General features: G+C 48.3%; 1 protein-coding gene across 1 annotated transcript in view; it reads left to right on the top strand.

Moving 5' to 3' along the window:
* The first annotated feature begins 18 nt into the window (after window positions 1–18).
* The window catches only part of LOC139762775 (FRAS1-related extracellular matrix protein 2-like), an 84,553-nt gene continuing 64,362 nt past the window's right edge, over window positions 19–20,209 (top strand). Inside the window, exon 1 of the mRNA XM_071687913.1 lies at window positions 19–962. Within this exon, the coding sequence (XP_071544014.1) occupies window positions 290–962 (673 nt within the window). The 5' untranslated portion in view covers window positions 19–289. The remainder of the gene's footprint in view (window positions 963–20,209) is intronic.

Raw genomic sequence — 20,209 nt, 5'->3', positions numbered from 1 at the left:
CCGGGTGGTCTACTTCAACGTCAAGGGCCGGGACAACATCTACCCCGACGTCATAAACAAAGGCGTCGAACTTCCTGAGGGAGGGAGGGTGGCCCTGACGACGGACATCCTGAGCACCAGCGACCTCAACAGTGCCGACGAACTGCTGAACTTCACCATCACAAGGACGCCAACCAGAGGCTACCTGGAGATCTCCGACGCCCCGGGACAACCCGTGGCCACCTTCACCCAGCTTCAGCTGGCGGGGAACAAGGTCTTCTACACCCACAACGCCGAGGACGAGGTCAAAATGGACTCGTTCGAGTTCGTGGTCACCGACGGGTACAACTCCGTCTTCAGGACGTTTCGCATCTCCATCAGCGACGTCGACAACAGGAAGCCCGTGCTCTTCCTGGGGGAGCTGAGGGTGCGGGAGGGTGGCTCGAGAACCATCACGCCGTTCGAGATGAAGGTGGAGGACCGCGACACGCCGCCCGAGCTACTGCGGTTCGCCGTCACCCGCCCGCCGCTGCATGGCAGCATCCTCTACAACGGGACCAGGGCGACGCGTCGCTTTACGCAGTCGGACCTGGAGGCCGACCTCATCGCGTACCACCACGACGCGTCGGAGACCCTCTCCGACGACGTGCGCCTCGTCGTGACCGACGGCACGCACGCCGACTTCTACGTCTACCCCGACGTGGATCGCCCCACCAGGAAGCCCCAGCGGCTCCTCATCCGCGTCGAACCGGTGGACAACGGCGTCCCGAAGGTGAGGGTGAACAAGGGCGCCTCGCACGTCGCCCCACTCGGGGAGGACGGGGGAGGGCCGCTAGGGTTCGTGTTGTCCTCCCGCGTCCTGCTCGTCCAAGATCGCGACACCGGACCCGACGCCGTCACCTACCGCGTGGAGGTAGCGCCGCTCCACGGCAGCCTCGTCAGCGACCGCCATCCCAACGCTTCCATCCGCGCCTTCACGCAAGGTAAGTTACGCTCCTTTATAGGCACTGTTTCTAAGGTCTTCAGCACGAGTTTATGAAAATATCTATATCTATATATATATATATATATATATATATATATATATATATATATATATATATATATATATATATATATATATATATATATATATATATATATATATATATTATCCCTGGGGATAGGGGAGAAAGAATTCTTCCCACGTATTCCCTGCGTGTCGTAGAAGGCGACTAAAAGGGAAGGGAGCGGGGGGCTGGAAATCCTCCCCTCTCGTTTTTCATCTTCCAAAAGAAGGAAGAGAGAAGGGGGCCAAGTAAGGATGTTCCCTCAAAGGCTCAGTCCTCTGTTCTTAATGCTACCTCGCTAATGCGGGAAATAGCGAATAGTATGAAAAAAAAAAAAAAAAAAAAAAAAAAAAAAAAAAATATATATATATATATATATATATATATATATATATATATATATATATATATATATATATATATATATATATATATATATATATATATATATATAATTTTTTCCATACATATTCGCCATTTCCCGCGTTAGCGACGTAAGAGTTAAGAACAGAGGACTAAGCCTTAGAGGGAACATCCTTACTAGGCGCCCTTCTCTGTTCCTTCTTTTGGAAATGTAAAAACTCGAGGGGAGTATTTTCAGCTCGGCCACCCACTGGGCCGCACCCTTCTCCTGGACACCCACTGGACCGTACCTACCCCCCTCCTGGCCACCCACTGGACAGTACCTCCCTCCCTCCAGGCCACCCACTGGGCCATACCACCCCTGGCCACCCACTGGACCGTACATCCCTCCCTCCTGGCCACTCACTGGGCCATACAACCCCTGGCCACTCACTGGGCCGTACCTCCCTCCCTCCTGGCCACCTACTGGGCAGTACCACCCCTGGCCACCCACTGGACCGTACCTCCCTCCCTCCAGGCCACCCACTGGGCCATACCACCCCTGGCCACCCACTGGACCGTACCTCCCTCCCTCCTGGCCACTCACTGGGCCATACAACCCCTGGCCACTCACTGGGCCGTACCTCCCTCCCTCCTGGCCACCCACTGGGCCGTATCTACCCCCTCCTGGCCACCCACTGGGCCGAACCCCCCTCCTGGCCACCTACTGGGCCATACCACCCACTGGCCACAACTTCTCTGTATAATCTGTATCACGCGGCGACACTATCTTATTACCCCGATGAATTTATGACTCCATCCACGGCTGCCGTCGACAGCTCCATCACTGCCAATAGGATCGGCGTCCGTGTTGCCTCCTTACACACACACACAGCTGATCGACCGATGGCTTCGACCATCGTACGCTTGTGTGTGGATATTGCCATACCTTCCCCAAGGTTTATGAATGATAAGTCTTGATACTCGAGCGTGAGAAATGCCATTCATGAAACCTGTGTGATCTAATGCGGACTCAACACCACTTCTTCAGGATCATCTACATATCTAAGTAATGCCACCAGCGTGCGTACACACACACACAAACACACACACACCGTTGGTGAGAAAGGTCCTCTCGACAAAAGAGGACCCACTTGAGCCCACCTGCACCCAGGTATTGCACCCACTGTTCGCTCTATGCTTGCCCTCCACCTGCACCCAGGCATTGCACCCACTGTTCGCTCTGTGCTTGCCCTCCACAGAGGCAACGAAGGTAATGGACGACCTCTTCTCACCATCACTTACCGATAATAAGCGCACTGTACAAAGGTCATTTGATCCAACGCTCGGCTATCTCGCTACAGACTCCTGCACCTGACACGTTGGAGAAGCAGTCGATTCATTACCGTTATTCCACTACGTAGTTCGATCATTGGTCAGGTTAATCATCAATATGAAGATTAGGCGTCGACAGGTGAGTGAAGATACTCTGGTAGACGCCAAGTCTGTCGCAGGTGGAGGGGTCGTATGAAAATCGAAAAGGAGTGTGGAAATCCTCCACGCTTAGTCTGCGGCAGTGTGAGGTGGCCTGGCATGTGTCCCACACACACACACACACACACTGGAGACCCTACCACCCAGCCAGCGGGGTCTTCGCCTCACACCCTCCCGGCCAAACGACCCTCTCAACGCGCGTACACCTTGCCAAATACAGACACGGGGAGAAATTTACGCATTTCCTCAATCGACACCTTTATTTCGGGGCGGAGAGAAATAAGGCGTCTGGCGCTGGTGTGAGGGGAGGGAGGGTGGGTTGTTGTTGCCATGGATGCCTGGTGCCTTCTAGGGCAGGTGTTAGGGAGGAGAGTGACGGATGTTAATGGTTGGTGGAGATAAAGGAAGATGCAGGAGGTCTGCCTCCTCGTACGAGGGCATGATGACCTCAGGGTGGCTGAGCACCACCTGTGTACGGTAACGGCGCGGTGTTAACCCCCCGCCACACACCTGATACATAATGTGTTACGGTACGTGTGGTGTGGTACTGGGTGCTGTGTTATGGTACGTGTGGTGTGGTACTGGGTGCTGTGTTATGGTACGTGTGGTGTGGTACTGGGTGCTGTGTTATGGCATGTGTGGTGTGGTGCTGGGTGCTGTGTTATGGCATGTGTGGTACGGTACTGGGTGCTGTGTTATGGCATGTGTGGTGTGGTACTGGGTGCTGTGTTATGGCATGTGTGGTGTGGTGCTGGGGTGCTGTGTTATGGCATGTGTGGTGTGGTGCTGGGTGCTGTGTTACGGTACGTGTGGTGTGGTACTGGGTGCTGTGTTATGGCATGTGTGGTGTGGTACTGGGTGCTGTGTTATGGTATGTGTGGTGTGGTGCTGGGTGCTGTGTTATGGCATGTGTGGTGTGGTACTGGGTGCTGTGTTATGGCATGTGTGGTGTGGTACTGGTGCTGTGTTATGGCATGTGTGGTGTGGTGCTGGGTGCTGTGTTATGGTACGTGTGGTGTGGTGCTGGGTGCTGTGTTATGGCATGTGTGGTACGGTACTGGGTGCTGTGTTATGGCATGTGTGGTGTGGTACTGGGTGCTGTGTTATGGCATGTGTGGTGTGGTGCTGGGGTGCTGTGTTATGGCATGTGTGGTGTGGTGCTGGGTGCTGTGTTACGGTACGTGTGGTGTGGTACTGGGTGCTGTGTTATGGCATGTGTGGTGTGGTACTGGGTGCTGTGTTATGGTATGTGTGGTGTGGTGCTGGGTGCTGTGTTATGGCATGTGTGGTGTGGTACTGGGTGCTGTGTTATGGCATGTGTGGTGTGGTACTGGTGCTGTGTTATGGCATGTGTGGTGTGGTGCTGGGTGCTGTGTTATGGTACGTGTGGTGTGGTACTGGGTGCTGTGTTATGGTATGTGTGGTGTGGTGCTGGGTGCTGTGTTATGGCATGTGTGGTGTGGTGCTGGGTGCTGTGTTATGGTACGTGTGGTGTGGTACTGGGTGCTGTGTTATGGTACGTGTGGTGTGGTGCTGGTGCTGTGTTATGGTACGTGTGGTGTGGTACTGGGTGCTGTGTTATGGCATGTGTGGTGTGGTGCTGGTGCTGTGTTATGGTACGTGTGGTGTGGTACGGTACTGGGTGCTGTGTTATGGTATGTGTGGTGTGGTGCTGGTGCTGTGTTATGGCATGTGTGGTGTGGTACTGGGTGCTGTGTTATGGCATGTGTGGTGTGGTGCTGGGTGCTGTGTTATGGCATGTGTGGTGTGGTGCTGGGTGCTGTGTTATGGTACGTGTGGTGTGGTACGGTACTGGGTGCTGTGTTATGGCATGTGTGGTGTGGTACTGGGTGCTGTGTTATGGCATGTGTGGTGTGGTACTGGGTGCTGTGTTATGGTACGTGTGGTGTGGTACTGGGTGCTGTGTTATGGTACGTGTGGTGTGGTACGGTACTGGGTGCTGTGTTATGGTACGTGTGGTGTGGTGCTGGGTGCTGTGTTATGGCATGTGTGGTGTGGTACGGTACTGGGTGCTGTGTTATGGTATGTGTGGCGTGGCACGGTACTGGGTGCTGTGTTGGCATGTGTGGCACGGTACTGGGTGCTGTGTTGGCATGTGTGGCACGGTACTGGATGCTGTGTTGGCATGTGTGGCACGGTACTGGGTGCTGTGTTGGCATGTGTGGCACGGTACTGGGTGCTGTGTTGGCATGTGTGGCACGGTACTGGGTGCTGTGTTGGCATGTGTGGCACGGTACTGGGTGCTGTGTTGGCATGTGTGGCACGGTACTGGGTGCTGTGTTGGCATGTGTGGCACGGTACTGGGTGCTGTGTTGGCATGTGTGGCACGGTACTGGATGCTACGTTGGCATGTGTGGCACGGTACTGGGTGCTGTATGTCGCTACGGAAACATCTCTGGATCATATCTCATCGTTTTAAGGACACAGAATCCTGTCTCAACAGCTTGAGTGAGATGATCCATTCCTTTTGAGCTCGACGGAACGATCCTTGAGTACGGTGGTACACTGTTTGGATTACGACGGTACGACCTCGGATCAGGATGGTAACGATCCATGAACACCTTGCCTATGACCTGACCCTTAAGGTCAAGGAACCAAAGGCAGTATCAGTACAATATGATTTTCTTTATCTTCGTTATAAACTACGATAAGAAATGCATTTTTGGGTGTCTACATCACGTAACCTGGTTAGTGACAGCATTACACTGTCTAGTGTTGGGTACGGTGCCTTCCATAGTGATCCTACAATGATCACAGCATACACGGAACTACATCTACTTGGTCTCTCGTAGTTTCTCGCGACGTATTCCTCCTCCCGGGGGACGGCCAAATGTGGGTTTGGTGAGCGTGGACTATGCCTCTGCTAAGACCCAAGTCTGGGGTCGGGAAGGCCACGACCCCCCGGGTGGCAAGCAACCAGGCGCGTGTGTGTGTAGCGGAGATTACGTACATGGTCATGACGCCCATGTCCGACATGTTCGAGGTCTCATCCATGTGTGCCGGGGCACGCAGACCACTGCTGTCGGCTTCTGTAAACAGGGGAGCGGGTGAGGGACGGAACAGTTTTATGCAGAGCGCTATTCCCGGAGTCCTAGCACGCCTGACCATTAAGAAGGAGTTTCACCCTTGCACGCCTGACCATTAAGAAGTCTCACCTTTAAAACGTTTCATCCTAGCACACCCATTAAGGAGTCTCACCCTTAAAGGCTTTAAGATCTGGAGGAAGTAAAGTGGATGTCCAGCAGGGGAAAAAAAAAAGGGGGGGGAGCTAAACATTTCAAACGTATTGACTGGAAAACAGAAAACGTTGCCCAAAAGATCGCGTGAAGATAAGAGCGATCGTAAAGCAGTCTGTGGGTGACGAGGGGAGGTGTAGGCATACCAGAAGGCCAAAGGTCAGGTCAGAGGTCACAAGGAGAAGGGTCAGGGAGGTGTGAGAACTGCCTGACGCTAACCCCGCTCACGGGCATCACACGTACTGTTAATGTGTATGGTGGTAAAGCTTGGAGGCACAGCTTATCGTGTGGTGTACCGTATCTAAGCTTAGCTGATGTAAGGTCTATAAGCTTAGAGGGACAGAATATCGTGTGATGTACCGTCTCTAGGCTTACCTGATGTGAGATCTATAAGCTTAGAGGGACAGAATATCGTGTGATGTACCGTCCCTAAGCTTAGCTGATGCAAGATCTCTACGATCGGTGGTACAGCTCATGGTATGGTGTACCGGTGTACCGTCCCTAAGCTTAGCTGATGTAAGATCTCTATGGTCGGTGGTACAGCTCATGGTATGGTGTACCGTACCTAAGCTTAGCTGATGTAAGATCTCTACGGTCGGTGGTACAGCTCATCGTATGGTGTACCGTACCTAAGCTTAGCTGATGTAAGATCTCTACGGTCGGTGGTACAGCTCATGGTATGGTGTACCGTACCTAAGCTTAGCTGATGTAAGACCTCTACGGTCGGTGGTACAGCTCATCGTATGGTGTACCGTACCTAAGCTTAGTTAATAATGTACGACCTTCAAGGTCATCGGCACAGCTTATCGTCAGAACTGATATCAATTATCTCCGGCAGGGGTCACTAGTGACCTCCTGTATTGTGGCCATGAAGAAATACAAGATATGTTTGTCTTTCAGAAGATGTGTTTCTAAATTCCGGGTCCAGGATATGGGTTTCCACGTTTCGTGGTCTTCCTTGGTGTAGTGGTTAGCGTTACCGACCGACCACGCGTCAGCAATGAAGCAATAAAAAAAAAAAAAGAGAGAGACGCTGTTTCGAATCATCACTGCATCTCTACAACCACTGAGACATAAGACCTTCATCGTTCTTCGAATCACCGAACCGCTTGTATCGAACATCTCGAACACGTCCATTAGATCTTAAAAGAACCACCTCTCTCTCTCTCTCTCTCTCTCTCTCTCTCTCTCTCTCTCTCTCTCTCTCTCTCTCTCTCTCTCTCAGAGCCAGTAATGTACATTGCAGTGCAGTGGAGGAGTCGCGACCTCAGTGGGTGTTAAGGAGAGGCAGGTGTGACGCTCCCGGGGATCATGCACATGTTTACAAACGTCTCACTTACTCCCGCCTGATGACACACGTTTGTTTATACCACTGTAGTGCACTGGACGCCCACGCTGCAGCCACCACCGCCCTGCGCACATTATGAATATCCTGATATATATATATATATATATATATATATATATATATATATATATATATATATATATATATATTTTTTTTTTTTTTTTTTAATACTTTGTCGCTGTCTCCCGCGTTTGCGAGGTAGCGCAAGGAAACAGACGAAAGAAATGGCCCAACCCCCCCCCCCCCATACACATGTACATACACATGTCCACACACGCAAATATACATACCTACACAGCTTTCCATGGTCCACCCCAGACGCCTCACATGCCTTGATTCACTCCACTGACAGCACGTCAACCCCTGTATACCACATCGCTCCAATTCACTCTATTCCTTGCCCTCCTTACACCCTCCTGCATGTTCAGGCCCCGATCACACAAAATCTTTTTCACTCCATCTTTCCACCTCCAATTTGGTCTCCCTCTTCTCCTCGTTCCCTCCACCTCCGACACATATATCCTCTTGGTCAATCTTTCCTCACTCATTCTCTCCATGTGCCCAAACCATTTCAAAACACCCTCTTCTGCTCTCTCAACCACGCTCTTTTTATTTCCACACATCTCTCTTACCCTTACGTTACTTACTCGATCAAACCACCTCACACCACACATTGTCCTCAAACATCTCATTTCCAGCACATCCATCCTCCTGCGCACAACTCTATCCATAGCCCACGCCTCGCAACCATACAACATTGTTGGAACCACTATTCCTTCAAACATACCCATTTTTGCTTTCCGAGATAATGTTCTCGACTTCCACACATTTTTCAAGGCTCCCAAAATTTTCGCCCCCTCCCCCACCCTATGATCCACTTCCGCTTCCATGGTTCCATCCGCTGACAGATCCACTCCCAGATATCTAAAACACTTCACTTCCTCCAGTTTTTCTCCATTCAAACTCACCTCCCAATTGACTATCCGTCGGGATAGGGGAGAAAGAATACTTCCCACGTATTCCCTGCGTGTCGTAGAAAGCGACTAAATGGGGAGGAAGCGGGGTGCTGGAAATCCTCCCCTCTCGTTTCTTTTTTTTTTTTTTCAATTTTCCAAAAGAAGGAACAGAGAAGGGGGCCAGGTGAGGATATTCCCCCTAAGGCCCTGTCCTCTGTTCTTAACGCTACCTCGGTAATGCGGGAAATGGCGAATAGTATGAAAGATATATATATATATATATATATATATATATATATATATATATACAGCGTAGTCAGGAATTCACGAAAACCGCCCCCTCGTCTGCACACAGTCATTCTCCAACTGTATTGTATAATGAGCCGAAAGCAGAACATAAATATATGTTCGTATGTATGAGAATATACACAACCACATCCACCAGACCTTGGCCACTTCACACAGCCTTGGAGACCAGAAGCTCCCCATGTGTGACCCCCCTCCTGGCCTTCACGGCTCCTCCTCCTCCTCCTCCAGCCACCCGGGTCTGACGTGCACTGTGGCCAATCGTAAACAAAGAATGACGTTCACGTGTGACGTATATGTACGTACTTACCAGTGAATGCTATGGCCGTGTGTGCGTATGGCACGGGCCACGTACATGGGTGAGAGCGCATGTGGTTTTTCGAATCGTTCTCAACACCTTGGGAAGGTATTAAGGATGGTTATGTAGGTGGATGTAATTGGTTTGACGTCCTTAATGACCCTAGCAGTTGAAATTACTAAAGCCCCAAACAACCAGATAACCACCCAAGTGCCCTTAAGAATAATCCAAGTTAACCACTGTTCTCTATAGTGCAACTACAACACCATGATTATATCCTTTCTTGCTTTGACGAGTGGGAGAGGTTTAATCAAATAACCTTCACCCAAAAGACAATTTCAAAACACAGCTTAAAATTCTTTAACGTCTCGTTTTCTTTAACAACCAAGTTCTGGCAAATTAATATAAGCAGGTCTGACGCTTCCTCTAAAATTCTGAAGATCAAAATTTCCTCTTTTTTCCATACTTCTTTCAAGATTAAATTTCTTCTCTCCTTAATTTTCTTAAAATGAAATTTCCTCTTCTTTCCTTCCATTTTTTTTCAATCTCTTTAGTCCGTTGTTCTATGCTTCATTCAAGGCCTGACCTTCATGAAGACAGAAGCCTTCGATATCAAAAAAGAGACAATGACAGATCACCAGCTCATTCTAGTGTGCTGCTCCAACCCCCCGTCCGTTTTCAGTGGATTGGGGTAACTTAAGGAACCTTTTCTCCAGAAGGATACATGTTAATGGTCCACTGTAAAGGTTTAGCCACTTCAACGGACGCTCTCTCTTCGTTGTCCGCACAGGGCTTACAACTGGGTAGTTATTGTATGATGCTGGAGGGAGGTACGGAGGGTGTGTGTGGTGGTACACGGGTGGTGAGGTACCGTGCTGGAGGGAGGTACGGAGGGGGTGTGGTGGTACACGGGTGGTGAGGTACCGTGCTGGAGGGAGGTACGGAGGGAGGGTGTGGTGGTACACGGGTGGTGAGGTACCGTGCTGGAGGGAGGTACGGAGGGAGGGTGTGGTGGTACACGGGTGGTGAGGTACCGTGCTGGAGGGAGGTACGGAGGGAGGGTGTGGTGGTACACGGGTGGTGAGGTACCGTGCTGGAGGGAGGTACGGAGGGAGGGTGTGGTGGTACACGAGTGGTGAGGTACCGTGCTGGAGGGAGGTACGGAGGGAGGGTGTGGTGGTACACGGGTGGTGAGGTACCGTGCTGGAGGGAGGTACGGAGGGAGGGTGTGGTGGTACACGGGTGGTGAGGTACCGTGCTGGAGGGAGGTACGGAGGGTGTGTGTGGTGGTACACGGGTGGTGAGGTACCGTGCTGGAGGGAGGTACGGAGGGTGTGGTGGTACACGGGTGGTGAGGTACCGTGCTGGAGGGAGTACGGTACATTGTAAGCAAACCTATTTCTTCCCTCATCTCACCACACGAACCATGAAAAAAAAAAGAAAGGCCCCATCCACAGTACTACAACAGACAACAAACAAACAAAAAGTTACCTTTACAAAATCAAGAAGGAACAGCGGGTGTCAGATGCCTTTAGATTATTTTTTCTCCACGATGTAATCGGATTACCTTGGACCACATGGTCACCTCCCGGAAGTTCCTCGTGTTTCATCACGAGACTAAGTTCAGAATCCTTAAGTTCCTCTTGTTTCATGACGTCAGACAGTAAGTTCAGAATCCTTAAGTTCCTCTTGTTTCATGACGTCAGACAGTAAGTTCAGAATCCTTAAGTTCCTCGTCTTTCATGACTACAGCAAGTTCAGAATCCTTAAGTTCCTCTTGTTTCCTGACGTCAGACAGTAAGTTCAGAATCCTTAAGTTCCTCTTGTTTCCTGACGTCGGACAGTAAGTTCAGAATCCTTAAGTTCCTCGTGTTTCATGACGACAGTAAGTTCAGAATCCCTAAGTTCCTAGTGTTTCCTGCCTAATATCAGGTTCAGAATCCTTCAGTTCCTCGTGTCTGCTGGTTCGGAACCCGTCAGGACGGTCATACACCAAGTGTTGTTACTGGTCTGGACAAGTGATGAAAAGTCAGGTCATGACTGTGTGCCACCGGCAGATGTAGCCAGCACCGAAATATTAATGATCAAGTATTTGCTCGAATATTGTCATTCCCTCATCTTAGTGTTACGTACATGAGAGAATATTCACACGAGATATCGTAACGGATATTCACCGTAATATTCTACCCGTATTCTGCCGCAGATATTCATTAGCTATAATTAACACCTCTTTATCCTCCTCTTTTTTTTTCTATACCAATTTTTTTTTTTCCCCCTTTAACCTAAAAGCCTTTCTCGCCCTCGTGATGTAGCGTCGGGGAACAGAAGCAACAATGGCTTACGTCACACAAAGCGATGATATTCGGTCGAGTTAACTAACGCGCAAGGGACAGAGGGTTCCTCACCTGTGTATAGCAGCACAAATGGGTTAATTACAAGGGGAGGTTCCGTCACCAGCGTCACATTAAGCGCCAGTTCAGACGACGGGCGTGACGGGCCAACGACCGTGGAGGGGGGCCAGGCGGCGGCTCTGTGAGGTTAAATGGGTAAAAATGGGGTGGTTCAGATCAAGCGATGGATCGTTATCGTTGGCGATGGGGGTCGTGTGCGACGGACGGAGGCCTAGCTAGACTCTGCTACCCGAGAATCGCTACCACACCACCACCACTACTACCACCACCATCAAAGGTATTAGGGCATCCCTACCACAACCATCATCGAAGGTACTCTCCTCCTACATCTCTCTCTCTCTCTCTCTCTCTCTCTCTCTCTCTCTCTCTCTCTCTCTCTCTCTCTCTCTCTCTCTCTCTCTCTCGTAGTCGTGAAGCCCTGGAGGACAATCGCACGGCCCCTCAGTAGGCTAGTCTTGGTCAGGTCAAGGACAGGGGGGTCATCATAGCAAGAAGTCGTACAGTCGTGCTCAAGGGTCCTAAAAGGGGATCATCATAGCAAGAAATCTTAAAGTCGTGCTCAAGGGTCCTAAAGTCGTGCTCAATGGTCGTAGCGTCTTACGTAAGGGTCGTACCATCGTGCTCAATGACCCCTCCATAAGGAAAACAAGCAAGGTCCCAGCACCCAGCCCTGTCTCACACCTCACCCTACGTGAGAGCGAAGGACCAAATGGACCCCTCACAGTCCCCTGGAACGGGACGGAGAAACGTTTATGTAAACACGTGAGGTGATCCCTGGACCCTATACGACCAGATGGAACTGACGGAGGCGCGAGTACACGGCTGGCAGAAGACACCCATCCCCAGCGGTACACCGCTAGACTGGCGGTGGTGCCATAACCCGCCACCAGCGTCGTCAAGATCAGGATGAGAGAGAGAGAGAGAGAGAGAGAGAGAGAGAGAGAGAGAGAGAGAGAGAGAGAGAGAGAGAGAGAGAGAGAGAGAGAGAGAGAGAGAGAGAGAGACTCCTCCAGCAGATGATCCTTCTTGTGGAGACGAGCTCTCCACTCGCCCTGTGGTGGCGGGGTGCCCCCTGCCGCCGCGCCCTACCTGGGTACTTGCCAAGGACACACACACACACACACACACACACACACACACACACACATTTCCATATGTACACATGACAAGCCAACATGGCACATTCCCTCTCGTTTTAACACCCCATATCTTCAGTCTAGGTCCACCCTCTGTCGTCCTCTCAAGGCTCGTATCCGTCGTGGTGTTCTACAGTCGTTCCGTCGTACTCTGGGGTCATAACCGTCGTGGTGTTCTACTGTCGTTCCGTCGTACTCAGGGGGTCATAACCGTGGTCGTGGTGGTGAACGAGTCGTGGCGTCGTACTCGATAGTCGCTCCGTCATACTCAAGGCTACCGTGGCGTTCCTGGATCGTACGTCGGGCGCTGGGCTGGGCTGGACGGGTCGTGGGGTCGTACTCGACAGTCGCTCCGTCGTACTCCAGGCTACCGTGGCGTTCCTAGGTCGTACGTCGGGCGCTGGGCTGGGCTGGACGGGTCGTGGCGTCGTACTCGACAGTCGCTCCGTCGTACTCCAGGCTACCGTGCCGTTCCTGGGTCGTACGTCGAGCGCTGGGCTGGGCTGGGTGGGTCGTGGCGTCGTGCTCGAGGGAGACCTCCACACATCTCTCCGAACAGCTGACGTACCCTGCCTTAAGCCCCGGAAGTAGAGAGGCTCCCCCCCTGAAGTAGGCGGGCCTTCCCCCCCACCCCTCCCCCTTCCCCTAGAAGTAGAAGTGGGTCCTCCCCTACCTTCCAACCATACACCTGGCAACCCGTTGATCCTGCGAGACATATGTAAAAAGGGCGTCGAGGAGTGGCGGAGGAAGGCAGCCACTGTGATGTACTGTGGGTAATAATCGTAGCGGACGGGAAATGAGGGAGGGAGAGGCGAGGGCGAGGTGACGCGATGTGACGGGCAAAAGATGGAATGGGATGAACTAAGGAAACGTATATCTTGTTAGCTGAGACGGCATGGGAGGCTGAGGGCTTAATCAAGGCCATCCCATTAACGCTCTACATAGCCCCCTAGCTTGAGCCAGGTACTCATTTCATCGACCGAACTCCGCGAAGGGTTCGATGAACAGCTGGGTTGGCTGTGGACCGACTGCCGTAACCAGGATTCGAACCTATGCCATCCCCGACCCTGGGTGGCACCCCGTGAATGCGCCACAGTCAGGAGCGCAAACCGCTACACCACACACATGGGAGAAGTATGAGAGACTTTCAAGAAGAAATGGAATATAAGAGAAGAAAACACTGGGACGTATGAAAGGATAGACGAGAAAAAGGAGCACGGAACGAAAAGGATAGAAAAAAAAAAAAAAGAGAAGCAAAGAATAAATAAGAAATCACAACAGAAGCAGAGAAGAGAGTCGGGAGACATTTAGTTATATGGCTATTGAGGCCTACCGTCTGTATGCCTGGGGCAAGAACCTCACCATATCTCTCTCTCTCTCTCTCTCTCTCTCTCTCTATATATATATATATATATATATATATATATATATATATATATATATATATATATATATATCCCACAGATATGTCATATTGTAGATGCAACTGTGAACTAACGGGCTATGGCTTCGTGGAAAATTAATAGTCTCCATATATTTATATATACATATTACTATAAGTGCTTGCGTTTATAGATTCACCGGAAAACATTAAAGGAAAAAAAACTTAAGATTTAAATCACGTATATAAGTGAGCCGTCCGCTAACTGACTGACAGCCGGGAGGAGATAAGAACATGAACTCTGAGATGGCCAGGATTACGTTCAAGGACCCGCCACACCGCCTCCACCAAGCCCAGCGATGAGGGACGTGTGTGTGTGTGTGTGAGTGTGTGTGTGTGTGTGTGTGTGTGTGTGAGTGTGTGTGTGTGTGTGTGTGTGTGTGTGTGTGTGTGTGTGTGTGTGTGTGTAGGTGTCATAGAAGGCGACTAAAAGGGAAGGGAGCGGGGGGCTGGAAATCCTCCCCTCTCATTCTTTTTTAATTTTCCAAAAGAAGGAACAGAGAAAGGGGCCAGGTGAGGATATTCCCTCAAAGGCCCAGTCCTCTGTTCTTAACGCTACCTCGCTAATGCGGGAAATGGCGAATAGTATGAAAGAAAAAAGAAAAGATATATATATATATATATATATATATATATATATATATATATATATATATATATATATATATATATATATATATATATATATATTTTGCTTTGTCGCTGTCTCCCGCGTTTGCGAGGTAGCGCAAGGAAACAGACGAAAGAAATGGTCCAACCCACCCCAATACACATGTATATACATACGTCCACACACGCAAATATACATATATATATATATACATAATTTGTAAGGACTCCGCTTGCATGTCATTACACCGCGGGGAGGTTCTGACATCAGTGGACGAAAAGGAGTTCAGTCTCGTCGAAGAGCTTCTGACTCCAAGGAGAATCTACCCTTCCCCTGCTACCGACGGTAGCGCATCGCTGAAGCCGCATACCCTCCGTAAAAAAAAAAAAAAAAAAAAGGTGCTGGAGGTTATAAAATAAATTAGGAAAGAAAAAGGAGTTGTAACTCGTGACAGTGTGCAAGATATATGAGAGCACTTCGTTAGCGTGTGTGTGTGTGTGTGTGTGTGTGTGCGGGAGGAGGAGGAGGAGGGAGTCACCTAGCTAGGTATGGTGCGTTTTGCCTGACGACGATGAGTCAGTTAACCATCGTGATAAACGATGCTTAACGAGAGGGCTCAGCGTTGAACAGAGCCACGGTATTATACGGTTACGGAATCATTTAAGATGTTGTGAGGGAGGGAGGGGAAGGCCTGTGGGTGGATCTTTTACACAAACCAAGATAGTGATGTGACGAGAGAGAGAGAGAGAGAGAGAGAGAGAGAGAGAGAGAGAGAGCGTATGTGTTTGTGTGTGGACCAGACAAAGGCCTTATGGGAGGGTAGGACAAGAGAACAGTGTACGGCGGCTAAGGGTAAGCCATTGTGCTCTCTCTCTCTCTCTCTCTCTCTCTCTCTCTCTCTCTCTCTCTCTCTCTCTCTCTCTCTCTCTCTCTCTCTCAGATATCGAGTGGATGGTCTTATACCTGAGTGCTCGGTTTTTTTTCATTCCTCTGTTCCGTGGAGAACGTGCTGGTCATCTGATTGTACCTCGGCGGGACTATAGCCTTTTGTAAGACACAATGACGAAGTAACTGTGTACATTTCTATAACCCAACTCCCCAACGATAGGGACAGAATACGCGTCCTTAATGTATCCAGCTGAAGGCCCAGGGGAATATTTGTCACAATGGCAGTTGTCTGTGGTAACAGGTCTGCCACAGTTTCCTTGTTGATCTTTCGCAGTTAACAACTACGGTAAGGACACGGAAAATAACGGAGCAAGCCACGAAATCTACTCGAAAGAACGAGGTGAATTAGTCTCGTATTCTTGGCTCAGTACTCGACCCAGGGCTAGGCTGTTTTTACATTCATATAACCTGGAGAAACGAAATTATCCTGAATATATATATATATATATATATATATATATATATATATATATATATATATATATATATATATATATATATATATATATATATATATGTATATATATATGTATATATATATATATATATATATATATATATATATATATATATATATAGATTTTTTTTTTTTTTTTTTTATACTTTGTCGCTGTCTCCCGCGTTTGCGAGGTAGCGCAAGGAAACAGACGAAAGAAATGCCCCCCCCCCCCAATACACATGTACATACACACGTCCACACACGCAAATATACATACCTACACAGCTTTCCATGGTTTACCCCAGACGCTTCACATGCCTTGATTCAATCCACTGACAGCACGTCAACCCCTGTATACCACATCGCTCCAATTCACTCTACTCCTTGCCCTCCTTTCACCCTCCTGCATGTTCAGGCCCCGATCACACAAAATCTTTTTCACTCCATCTTTCCACCTCCAATTTGGTCTCCCTCTTCTCCTCGTTCCCTCCACCTCCGACACATATATCCTCTTGGTCAATCTTTCCTCACTCATTCTCTCCATGTGCCCAAACCATTTCAAAACACCCTCTTCTGCTCTCTCAACCACGCTCTTTTTATTTCCACACATCTCTCTTACCCTTACGTTACTTACTCGATCAAACCACCTCACACCACACATTTTCCTCAAACATCTCATTTCCAGCACATCCATCCTCCTGCGCACATCTCTATCCATAGCCCACGCCTCGCAACCATACAACATTGTTGGAACCACTATTCCTTCAAACATACCCATTTTTGCTTTCCGAGATAATGTTCTCGACTTCCACACATTTTTCAAGGCTCCCAAAATTTTCGCCCCCTCCCCCACCCTATGATCCACTTCCGCTTCCATGGTTCCATCCGCTGACAGATCCACTCCCAGATATCTAAAACACTTCACTTCCTCCAGTTTTTCTCCATTCAAACTCACCTCCCAATTGACTTGACCCTCACCCCTACTGTACCTAATAACCTTGCTCTTATTCACATTTACTCTTAACTTTCTTCTTCCACACACTTTACCAAACTCAGTCACCAGCTTCTGCAGTTTCTCACATGAATCAGCCACCAGCGCTGTATCATCAGCGAACAACAACTGACTCACTTCCCAAGCTCTCTCATCCCCAACAGACTTCATACTTGCCCCTCTTTCCAGGACTCTTGCATTTACCTCCCTAACAACCCCATCCATAAACAAATTAAACAACCATGGAGACATCACACACCCCTGCCGCAAACCTACATTCACTGAGAACCAATCACTTTCCTCTCTTCCTACACGTACACATGCCTTACATCCTCGATGTACGGTGGTCTGTACGTGACGAGAAAATGTTATCACGCACAATTTTCACTCTATTATCAATAAACAATTAAGACTTTACATTTTTCCTAGTACTTGTACATTCTGAAGTCACAAACTTCCTTATAAACAGATTATTAGATGCTCGATTTTTATTAATCTAGCTCCTAACGAGCAAATAAAAGCTTTGAATAATTACAATACGTTGGAATATTCATAATTTATTATGCAAATTTAACTTCACATTTGATTTTTCACTTTGCTCAGGTCTACAACCCCAACAACAGGCTTGTGAATAATATACCATACACTTTAATGCAGCACGCAAGGACAGAGCGTATAATGCGTCTTCCAAGTAAACTATGCGCGCAGCACGAACACCATCTTCGCGGAATGGACAATAAATATGGCGGGTTAAAAATGGATATTCCTTTTGAGCTCCGTCACGCTTATCACTTCAAGACATAAAGACCATACACAATCAACAATGACTTAAAGACCAATATTTGAAATGTTATTTAAGATTTTTTTTGCCGATTCATGTTAGCAAACATGAAGTGTAAAGCCGACTCACATATGACTGTCTCTCTCAGCGTGGTGTATAATAATCGTCCGTAGCCGAAGAAATTAAGATTATGAAGCAAATTATTGACCCTGGCCAATTTTGTGAACATGAGAGGGGGAAAAAAATATCAGCCTAGCAACACTTTGAAATATTATCTGTTGATTAAAATCATGCGCAGTTCATCGAGATGAGTCGCTGAGGATGAACACGAGAGATATGTTCTCTGTACTGTGGAAATGTTCTGCTTTACACATAAGGTGAGAGAGTAAGCCGATAACGGAAGCGTGTCCGGTAAGCTGCATCATAGGTCACGGTGGACAACAAGGTTGTTAAAAGTAAGGTGGATTACCAGCGGCGAGAGGTGGCCAGTGTAGTGGGCCGATGTTGCCACAACCCACCACAAAAGAATACTAACAATGATTTTCTGGTGTGCTGTATTCTTGACTGTAACTTCTGTTATTCCTACAGTACGTACACTTTATCCTGGATGGCTTATATCCGTGTTGAAACATGAAAATATACAGTGTGGAAGTTGTTTCAACTACGATGACGCATCCGTAGAATCTTTTGGAAGGTCTGCTTATTCACTGAACAGTGGAAAACAAACAAGTATTCATAAGTGAAGGTCGGTGTGAACAACGAACGAAGGAATCATCCATATGAATTAATCCTCACTTGACTCCTTGCTCCGTTCTTTCTTTTGGAAAGTAATACAGGAAGGGAGGATTTCCAGCCACCCGCTCAGTCGCTTTCTTCGAAACGCAGAAAACGTTAGCAGTATTCATTCTCATCTATCATATATATATATATATATATATATATATATATATATATATATATATATATATATATATATATATTTATCCCTGGGGATAGGGGAGAAAGAATACTTCCCACGTATTCCCTGCGTGTCGTAGAAGGCGACTAAAAGGGGAGGGAGCGGGGGGCTGGAAATCCTCCCCTCTTGTTTTTTTTTTAATTTTCCAAAAGAAGGAACAGAGAAGGGGGCCAGGTGAGGATATTCCCACAAAGGCCCAGTTCTCTGTTCTTAACGCTACCTCGCTAACGCGGGAAATGGCGAATAGTTTGAAAGAAAAGAAAGAATATATATATATATATATATATATATATATATATATATATATATATATATATATATATTTTTTTTTTTTTTTTTTTTTTTTTGCTTTGTCGCTGTCTCCCGCGTTTATGAGGTAGCGCAAGGAAACAGACGAAAGAAATGGCCCAACCCACCCCCATACACATGTATATACATACGTCCACACACACAAATATACATACCTACACAGCTTTCCATGGTTTACCCCAGACGCTTCACATGCCCTGATTCAATCCACTGACAGCACGTCAACCCCGGTATACCACATCGCTCCAATTCACTCTATTCCTTGCCCTCCTTTCACCCTCCTGCATGTTCAGGCCCCGATCACACAAAATCTTTTTCACTCCATCTTTCCACCTCCAATTTGGTCTCCCTCTTCTCCTTGCTCCCTCCACCTCCGACACATATATCCTCTTGGTCAATCTTTCCTCACTCATCCTCTCCATGTGCCCAAACCACTTCAAAACACCCTCTTCTGCTCTCTCAACCACGCTCTTTTTATTTCCACACATCTCTCTTACCCTTACGTTACTCACTCGATCAAACCACCTCACACCACACATTTTCCTCAAACATCTCATTTCCAGCACATCCATCCTCCTGCGCACAACTCTATCCATAGCCCACGCCTCGCAACCATACAACATTGTTGGAACCACTATTCCTTCAAACATACCCATTTTTGCTTTCCGAGATAATGCTCTCGACTTCCACACATTCTTCAAGGCCCCCAGAATTTTCGCCCCCTCCCCCACCCTATGAGCCACTTCCGCTTCCATGGTTCCATCCGCTGCCAGATCCACTCCCAGATATCTAAAACACTTCACTTCCTCCAGTTTTTCTCCATTCAAACTCACCTCCCAATTGACTTGACCCTCAACCCTACTGTACCTAATAACCTTGCTCTTATTCACATTTACTCTTAACTTTCTTCTTCCACACACTTTACCAAACTCAGTCACCAGCTTCTGCAGTTTCTCACATGAATCAGCCACCAGCGCTGTATCATCAGCGAACAACAACTGACTCACTTCCCAAGCTCTCTCATCCCCAACAGACTTCATACTTGCCCCTCTTTCCAAAACTCTTGCATTTACCTCCCTAACAACCCCATCCATAAACAAATTAAACAACCATGGAGACATCACACACCCCTGCCGCAAACCTACATTCACTGAGA

The sequence above is a fragment of the Panulirus ornatus genome, chromosome 44 (genome assembly GCF_036320965.1).
Source record: "Panulirus ornatus isolate Po-2019 chromosome 44, ASM3632096v1, whole genome shotgun sequence".
Classification (NCBI taxonomy): Eukaryota; Metazoa; Arthropoda; class Malacostraca; order Decapoda; family Palinuridae; genus Panulirus; species Panulirus ornatus.
This window is presented reverse-complemented; position numbering and strand designations above follow the sequence as displayed.